The following is a 9,950-nucleotide window of genomic DNA, read 5'->3' as shown; positions in this document are numbered from 1 at the left end:
TGCATAAAAGGTGCACCAATTTACGTGCTAAATATTCACACGTGAGCCATGAAAGGTGCACCAATTTGCGTGCTAAATATTCACACGTGAGCCACAAAAGACGACACAGGCTACAGTGTTCAACGAATATCACTCTGTTGGGCTTAAATCATTCCTCACTTAATGCACTTGGCGATGAGAACATACAGCTGGATAATGATTAGCCACGTGCAAAACAGTAGTCGAGTTACAATTGTTACAAGGTCTTCCATTCCACAAATAGCCTCACTGTCTCGCTTAGGTGTACAGATAGAGATACTGCCAATTTTTTTTTCACATCTGAGGAAAACGAAAAAAAAAGCCGTATTTTGCCTTGTTACCTAATTCTTCCTGATGTAAATGCATGCGCACGCCTTATATTTTACAAGCAATCAAGCTAAAGACTGGCACACTTCCCGCCACGCCTAAAGCAATGTACGGAACCCTACAATTAAATTTATAAGAGCTTGCTATGAAAAGAATGCCATTCTTCTAATATCATAGTACTGTATATATACCATATAATTATATATATTTTGATGAACTTTCATCATGATAATGCTTACGTCACAAAAACGAACAATACTCTTCTTATTTTCTTCAAATTTTCAAAGCTACAAAGTGAAAGACAAAAGAGCAGATCTAATGTCAGCGTGGGCTTAGTATTTCGAGAAGCTTTATTTACGCATGTGAAGTGAATCTATTTTAGGTTAAAAGACAAAACTCGGAAAAATACTATTCTTTCGTTACCTTCTCTGCAGTCCCTCTACTACAAAACGCGTATGAGAAAGGCCTGATATTAGGCCAAGTAAAAAAGTATAAAAAAAACGTATAGCGTCCGAAGTTTTCGAAAAAAAGAGGGTCTTTTTTTCTAAATGACCTCTATGAAATAAAGTTTGCACCCTTTTTTCGTGATTGTTGTTTGTTTTTACAGGGTCCATGTCAAACAGAAGTCTTCTTTGTTTAATTTTTTCATCAAAACGATACAGAATTTATGACAAATAGAGAAATAGGATAACATGAATCAACTGTATTCATCTCATTTTTTATTCAGATCTCTTCTTTGTATGATCGATAAACGATAATTCGAAAAAAGGAAAAATCGCCAAAAAATAGGGGAGGCGGCTGAAAAAAGAAAGCTGAAGAGGACGCTAAACATGTTTGTGTGTTTTTTTTCACTTAGCCTTAGTAACAAAAGTAAAACAACAACAACACCGAGACACAAATAGTGAGAGCTAGAAATCTTATTTATTACGAAGCTGAAGGTCCCAACAAACAAGTTTTATTAGCTAGCGGACATGAAAATTATCATCAAACCTGGAATATATTCTTCAGGTCCCCCAAGAAATGACCAAGGAGGTCGGCGTGCGGATCTGACCCCTTTTTTAACCCTCTGAGGTTCCTGTGTTTTTTCCCGTGCGTTGAATGTGTATGTCAGCTAACATTGGATATTGGGTAAAGACTTAAAATTTGCAGTTGGTTGAGAGAGAGAAAGAAAAGATTCCAATTGAAAAATTTCAGTCTTCAAACCATTAATGAGCAAAACGTTGCTTAGGTTACTTTAATTCCTCGTGCGTTTTAAAAACATAAAATTATCATAAGTGATTGTAAGTTCTACCTGGTTATGCTTGTTGGCCCATATTTGTAAGGAGAAGTTATTATAAAAATCAGAAAATATATACATTAAAACGACTATAAGTTATACCCACCAATAGCTATGACACTTCAACAACTCTCGTTAAACTGATTGGCCATAAAATTCAATTTAAATTTTACTGGAAAACAAAGTGTTGTCGAAATCAGGCACTAAGTAAAAAGGAAGAGGGCCACTAGACTTTCAACAAACTCGAGACAAAGTATATAAAGGAACCGTTTTACGTACAGATTATTTTCAGAGTTATTGGAATACTGATGATTTGCTCGTCTTGTTGTGTTAAATGTAAGAAGAACAAATAAAATTTTTTTATGTATAATCGTTTTAAAATATTAACACCAAAAAATAGCTGATTGTAGGATAGTTTCAGGTGGCTTGCGAGTAAATTTGATCGTAATATATGTCTACTAGCTGATACCTTTAACACACAAAAAAAGCCAATCCCGTTTTGTTACTCCCGGGGGAGGTTTCTTCAATGTGCTACCCATACTATTTTATTGATCTCTACTAAACTATAGCACTTTTATGGCATCTGGGAGAGTGAAATAGGGGAGGGGTCGTCGTCGTTCGGATCTGTAGCCCCTATTTCATCCGTATGTATTGAAAAGGTACACTCAGCTAGTAATATGTCTATATATTGTTGACGCTTATTTTTTGTTTAACTAGAACTTCCTTTGTAGTAACTTTGGTAGTTATTACGTTCTTATTTTATTATTTGTTTTAAACCTAAGTCTTAAGCCATTATTTTACAAAGGTCTGCGTGTGAGTGTGTGTCCACTTATAACTGGCGAACTACTGTACCGAAAAAAGGTCTGTTTTCTATCTGTATTTATTATAAAACTACACATAAAATGTAAATACTAAAGTATAACTGTTACAAAAATGTGGGAAATTTTTTTTACCAGGATAAATAAAGGTCTTATCATGCGATCAAACTATTTACCATGTGATGTACTGATGGGCAAATAATTTAAAAATGGAGAGGTATAGGAAAATAATTGTTAGTGGTATGAAATGAGATTTAGTGGACTTACCCAATGACAGTATCATTCATTAAGATCACTCAAGGTTGGGTGTAATGCAATCAATAATGAACTTACCGAACTTTGGTTCGCGTCTCGTCACCGCGACCAAAAAATAAAAATAAAATCGCCATCTGCATTTGGGGCCATGAGTGTGTTATAAGAATGATTGTCAAATCCCACTATTTGATCTAACAAGAGAAGCCCACGAGTTGGTGGTGGATGGTATTGACTAGCTGTCTTCCCCATAGTCTATAACTTGAAAATTAGGGACGACTATCGCAGTTAGTCCTCAAGTAGCTTTGCGCTAAATCCAACAGACAATCATTCAGGATCGTATCTTTCGAAAATTGTATATGTATCCTACACCAGAAATGTGAATGGCAGGTGTATATACACTAGCTCTTTAAACCACAAATTACCAAAATGACTCCTCAAGAATAAAAATGCATTCCTTCCATGCGTACTGAGTTGTGCAGCAGATGATCGATATCTGATCATTACAAAGGCTGTTACCCAAATCTTGGTATGGGGTGCAAGGTCAGGATTTGGTATAAGCATGCCATTGCACCTTCGATCCTTGGTATGAGGTGCAAGGTCAGGATTTGGTATAAGCATGCCATTGCACCTTCGATCCTTGGTATGAGGTGCAGGGTCAGGATTTGGTATAAGCATGCCATTGCACCTTCGATCCTTGGTATGAGGTGCAGGGTCAGGATTTGGTATAAGCATGCCATTGCACCTTCGAAGGATCGAAAAGATTAAAAGGTGTTAAAATAAAAGCAGCCCCACATCAAGTAGCACACAGACATTATGCTATATTTGCTTCCAAATCATCTAAGTAATGGCACAATTGAAGAACAGTTTATCCTACTGTATGTAAAGTGTCGTCAGAATACCAGAGCCGCTGCCAGATTGTCATACATGTCCAACGGTTCCCAGACAAACGTCATCTTCTACATCACAATTATAGGTGCCATGTCGGTTTTCCGATGGTTTATTGCTTCAAGGACTCATTAGTCCGAACAGTTTCAAATGATTTGACGGTAGCAAGGGACAAAACGGCAGAACATTTTTGCTAACGGAAGGAAACATGTTGGTCTTTTCTAAGTTATCTTCTTGTCATCACGCATAGGTACAAGTAAAAAAAAATAATAATAACAATAATAAAAGCAAAAAATAAATAAATGTTTTTTGTTGTTTTTTTTCAAATATATACAGTTTGCTCCATCATGTATCATCACATATCGTTTTTTCTAAAGCTTTAAAGAGTAGTTTAATAAATCTGTTTTTTGCATGGTTTACACTGCGTAATGAATGTGTCAAATTAACTACCTTTTCTGTTTTTTTCTAGGTGTTCCATTTCCCCCTAGTCATAAACTGACAATGAATGAAGTGTTCGATCCAAAAACTAACAAACCCCGAATAGACGTTCTTAAACAACACTTTGTTTTGGAAGGTAGGATAGAAGAAGCCGCTGCCTTGCGTCTCATCAATGAAGGAGCTGCATTGTTACGCCAAGAGAAAACTATGATTGATATAGAAGCCCCTGTAACAGGTATGTTTTCTATGGATATTGATGTTGGAGTTATCCCACACACGCTATAAAATATTCAGAATTCAGAAAAAAGCTAAAATGGGATAGAAAAAATATCGAATAAAACAGCGTTTCGCCAATGTTAACTTGGCATCATCAGTATGTTTAGAGGAAGCTCTTGCAACATGCTATGATTATATATTTTTAACACTAAAGTAAAGGAAGCTCTTGTAACATGCTATGATTATATATTTTTAACACTAAACTAGAGGAAGCTCTTGCAACACGCTATGATTATATATTTTTAACACTAAAGTAGAGGAAGCTCTTGTAACATGCTATGATTATATATTTTTAACACTAAACTAGAGGAAGCTCTTGCAACACGCTATGGGTATATTTCTTTTTACTCTAATTAGCTTTGCATATCGAAATTTACTTGCATGTTTCGGAGTAAAATGCTCTCCTATATGATTTTCATAGATTAAGTAAAATTAGCATTGCTAAATGGGAATAGTGTTCTCAAGTGTTTTTCCTCTTTGTTGGTTACATACTTCCTTTGGTTTGTTAACGATATTTGGCAGATTCCATTCGTTTCCCTTATTAAAATTTAAATGTAGAACTGTATATTAACATAGACCTTCAGAATAAGTTGCCAGCCTGTGTATTCTTAAACCAGTTTCATATTATATAGTTATCGTGAACTTTTTTGTGTTTTTTATTGTATATTTGACCACAGATCAAAGGAGGCCAAATTCTTAAGACATCTCACGTTTTTATTCCATTGTATTTAATAGGGAAGCTACTTTTATTAGGGGTAACGTGTGGTCTAGTTGTTAGCGTATCGTTGCCGTAAAATTGTGCTCCGCATTTTGGGGCCGTCGGTTGAGTTATAAGAATGACGGTCAAATCCCACTATTCGATTGAAATACCTTACGTGTCTGAGATGGATGCTTTGGACTAGCTATCTGGTCTATCAGTTCAAAGTTAGGAACATTAGCGCATATAGCCTTTGTGTAGCTTTGCGCAGATATTCGAAACAAACTTGTGACAGGTGTGCAGCTGTGATGTTCTGATTTTTTTAAAGATCAAGGTCACCTGACATACTTGATACATCAATCTATTTTGGTATAGTATTTTAAACTCTAATCGCACCTTATACAACACATGAGTTTAAATGGCTAGGTCAGAAACCACAAGGTTCGTAATGACAGGCCCTAGTTCATACCTGCTTGACCAAAGGGAGTGCAATCAGTAGTAGTGTTTGCTGTCTAAGCTACAGGACTACTCTCAACAGAATATAAGACTGACTCTCAATTTTGTAACGCTTCCACAGCTGAAAGAACAGAGCATGCTCAGCAGTATATCACCGCTCAAACCATGGACCTTTCGATACACAGCCCAGCACGCTAATTACTAAACTATGTATTAAGATTGTTGTTTTGTATTAAAGGTTTGTTTTATCCATCTGGGTAAAAATTCAAATTTATTCATTTTAAGGAAAAATGTGGCATGCATCATTTCATTTAAATAATTTATGTTCAAACACATACAAACAAACTCAGGGGTTGGACAGAATAAGGAAAACACCCATACTTTTTTAAGAGCCTTGATAGTGAGTAAACATCTAGCTAGATTCCCAGTGATACAAACACCTAAAATAATGAATGTGTCATAAGGTACAGTGTCAGAAGTGATTTCAGCATTGATATCCAAAACTAAAGTAATAGAAGAGCATTAACACATGTGTTGAGATATAAACAAGATTACAGCGTCAAAACTGTGCTCAGTACAACCGATTTCTGTAAAAACACTCGAAAAGAACTGCACAAAAGTGGCTTCCATGGAGTTTGACCATTCTGAATCTTCTAGTTAATACCAACAACAACAAAAAAAAAACAGAATCCCGAGTAAAATAACGCCAAGATCATAAACATTCGACAGAAGATCAAAGAATGTGGTTTGGTCAGATGAATAACGTAGGCCTGCGATGGTTTTATTGTCTAGAAAATTTTACATGTTCTACAGTAATTTCTGTCCTCTGAATCCGAAAATGATATGCATTTCTCTCCAACACGTACAGATTTTTCACAAAATGTCATAACGCAATACATAAAAGAAAGACCACAGTACGTAGTTTTGATACTAAATGACGTAGATTTCAGAAAAATAAAATCGGGATGAATGAAGATGCATATTCGTTTGACATCAGAGTTCTTCCCTTTTCTTCGGTTTGTTAACAAACATAATAATAATAAAAAAAATTCATTATGTTAAACGAAATAATAATTTGATATAAGCAAGTTTTATTTTCTTGTTCCCGATTTGTAAAAAAATCCTTACGTAATAGAAACAAAATATTTTCGAAACCTGCGTAGTTGAATTATGGAAAATCCGTTATTAAAACCAAAGCAACTTTTACCAAGTTTAAATTCGCAGGCCTGTGTAATTTTTTACACTCTTCCCAGGTGGTTAGGGCGCTCGACTCGCAATATGAGGGTCGCAGGTTCGAATCCCCTTCCTACCAAACATGCTCGCTCTTTCAGCCGTGGGGGCGTTATAATGTGACGGTCAATCCCACTATTCGTTGGTAAAAGAGTAGCCCAAGAGTTGGCGGTGGGTGATGATGACTAGCTGCAGATAGCCCTCGTGTAGCTTTGCGCGAAATTCAAAACAAACGAAACCAAATCCATGAAATGGACGCGTTTAAAATGCGGCGTAAACAAAAAGTAAGCTTATAACCCTGAGTGCAGCTGAGCATGGTGGAAACTCTGTGATGGTATGGGCAGTTTTGTTTTTGTTGGAATATTTTAGGGCTTATCATCTCACAGAAAGGTAAAGTGACAGCAAATGTCTTCTTAAAACGTCAACAATAAGAAGCTTTAATGTACGAATGGAAAAAAATCATTGTGTAATGCACAACACTTTGTTTCATGAATTTCACGTCGTATTAGTGCTATATTGTCTGCTAATTCCATATTAATAAATAAAATGTAGAAATTAACAGGTGTTTTCGTTATATTGTCCAACCTCTGTATCTATATAAAGGGTAATCGGAAGTCCAGTTTAGTGTTAAAACTATATAATCATAGCGTGTTGCAAGAGTTTTCTCTAATTTACTGTTAAAAATATATAATCATAGCGTGTTGCAAGAGCTTCTTCTACTTCAGTGTTAAAAAATATATAATCATAGCGTGTTGCAAGAGTTTCCTATAAATTTGTACTTAGTTTCACACGCAGTGTACCAACATATAATTAATTTTTGATGGGCCTACAAATGTGTAAATGATCCAATTACATTCGAGTATATGTGTAACTGATCCAATTACATTCGAGTATATGTGTAACTGATCCAATTACATTCGAGTATATATGTGTTCACAATATTAGAAATACAGATTTTGACGATATATGTATACGATAGTACTTTGGTTTCGGATACAGTACTAGTACATCTTTTCCAGTTAGTTTTACTTAAACAATTATGTAGTCAAAGTTATGGCAAATTTATATATATATTTTTGTATTTACTATCAGTTTGTCTTATAACATGAGAAGGTGCCAGTTAAAGTTAACTAATTTATGCATGTGTTACTGACGTCTAGCAATAAAGCTGTAAACCTGTGAGTATGAGAAAAACTTGAAGATAGACTAGTGTTATCGGTGTCGTATGTTTGGGGAGAAAGATCGAAATACATGATAAAACTTCCATGAAAAATACGTTGTTTACACTCGGAATACTCCGAAGTTTTATCAATATTTTTGAAATGTATATACTATGGGCAAAAATAATCGTTGCATGTATGCGCCTATTTTCGGTTTGAGGGCTGAGTTTAGTTATTTATGTTAGAATATATAATGACCTTTAATTATGCTGACTCGTTTGAAAGTTCCAAATTAATAACCAGGAAAAAAGTTATTAAGCTTAAACTGAAATTCAGAATCGAATAGAAAAAAATACAAAATTTATAAAGAAATGAAAAACTCAAGTGTAACACTTCCTATCTAAATCTGTAGCCTAAAATAATGAACCTTACAGGTTATTTTGAAATGTAAAATTGAAGGTGTGAAATTCAGAATATGGTATAAAGTCAAATAGATTTTGAATTTTATAAACGTAAGGCAGACATCAGATTGAAATTAAGGTTCAAAATATTAAATGTATCGCTTTTCAGATCGATCGTATAAAGTCATAGTGACATTTAAAACCAGAAAAGAAAATTTGAGAAATTCAAAATAAAAGAGGGGAACTAGGAGAGGAAGTAGCAAGGGGAGGAAGTTGTATGTAAATATAAACCATTCAAGAACTTTGTATACGCAGATATAAAGTTTTGAGTGTTAATCGACATATGACTGTTTTGAAATTTAAGATAACTTATTGAATACTAAAGACGAGTATGAAATGTAAAATTTAATATTAAAAATATATTTGTGCGAAATGAAAAATAAAAGTTATTCAAACTTGAATGTATGTGATACGTACAAAAATAAGGTAAAAATATGAAATTTCCTACATTTAAAAATCAAGTATTAAAAAGGAAAGGTTATTGTGAAACTTTTATCCCGTGGCTCAGAGGTAAGTTGGAGGGCTTATAAGTTAAAAACCGGTTTTCAATACTCGCAGTGGGCAAAATGCTGATAACCCATTGTGTACCCTTGCGCTTAAACACGAAGTGTTATCATCGACGTTAGTCAAGTTGTGAAACGACGTCTTTCCTGTACACAATATATTTTAATATTCTATTAATGTATAAAATTTGTGTGGCCAGAAAAAGAGTACATTTTAAATTTTAATCTCATAAATCCATACGAAAATCCGAAATAAAGAAATAAACTGATATTGCGCTTGTATTTTCCCGGCGTGCGTGACCTTTTAAGATCAGTTTTAGTTTAATCTGTATAGCCTTGTCACTGGACGTGCATCGAGATAAGAACACATGCAAAACTATTTTATTAACTCTGTGCACGACACGTTTTCTTCTGCTTGCGAACACGACAGACATACTAATTCAAAACGGGCTTAACTCGAAAGATATTTTGAATTCTCATATTTCAATCAAAATGGCCAGTGAATAGTGAATGTTTTTTAACAGTAATCCTTTGTTATGTTAGAACCAAGATGACTCGTGGGTCTTCTACTTCCTGTAACTGTTAGACACTTATTTGGCGTCAGTTTGTGTCGTTACAAAACTCAAATGTAATTGGATCATTTCAAAACTGTTTCTTTAGGGGAGAAAACAATTCATTATTGTTCACGTACGGATAGAAAGCCACATTGACTATCCACACACGTCAGCACCCTCTCTAATTAGCAGGACTAATGTTAGCTGGGGACCAGTAGTAATGATTAAAGTCTCTAAGGTACAATAAAAACAGGTTATTCTCAAACTCTAAGAAAAATGTCACATTAACATGTACAAACAAACAAAAATTTCGTATGCTTGTGCAGACTTTCGTTTTTCTCTCAGTTACCGTATTTTTCGGAATATAAGACGCACCGGTGTATAAGACGCACCCTTATTTTGAAGACAAAGTTTTGGGGAAAAAAAGCTATAGTCGCATTTGAAAGATTTTTATTGAACAAAAATTCAATTTGATACTTTAAAAATAAAAATTAGTATATACTTTTCTAAACACAAAATAGCTCAAAACATCAAAATAAGAAAATGCCGTAAACCAAAAAAAGGTTTAATGTTATTTAGTTTGGTTCAAAACCTAC

The 9,950-nt window shown here is 34.5% G+C and overlaps 1 protein-coding gene across 4 annotated transcripts in view; it reads left to right on the top strand.

The window, feature by feature from the left end:
* LOC106465252 (serine/threonine-protein phosphatase 2B catalytic subunit 2-like) overlaps positions 1–9,950 on the top strand; it is a 150,990-nt gene that overhangs the window by 40,384 nt on the left and 100,656 nt on the right. For all 4 annotated transcript variants that reach the window (XM_022389686.1, XM_013925567.2, XM_022389583.1 and 1 more), the window contains exon 2: positions 4,049–4,252. In XM_022389686.1, coding sequence (XP_022245394.1) covers positions 4,049–4,252 — 204 coding nt within the window. The remainder of the gene's footprint in view (positions 1–4,048; positions 4,253–9,950) is intronic.

This window comes from Limulus polyphemus, unplaced genomic scaffold, assembly GCF_000517525.1.
Source record: "Limulus polyphemus unplaced genomic scaffold, Limulus_polyphemus-2.1.2 Scaffold1, whole genome shotgun sequence".
Taxonomy (NCBI): Eukaryota; Metazoa; Arthropoda; class Merostomata; order Xiphosura; family Limulidae; genus Limulus; species Limulus polyphemus.
This window is presented reverse-complemented; position numbering and strand designations above follow the sequence as displayed.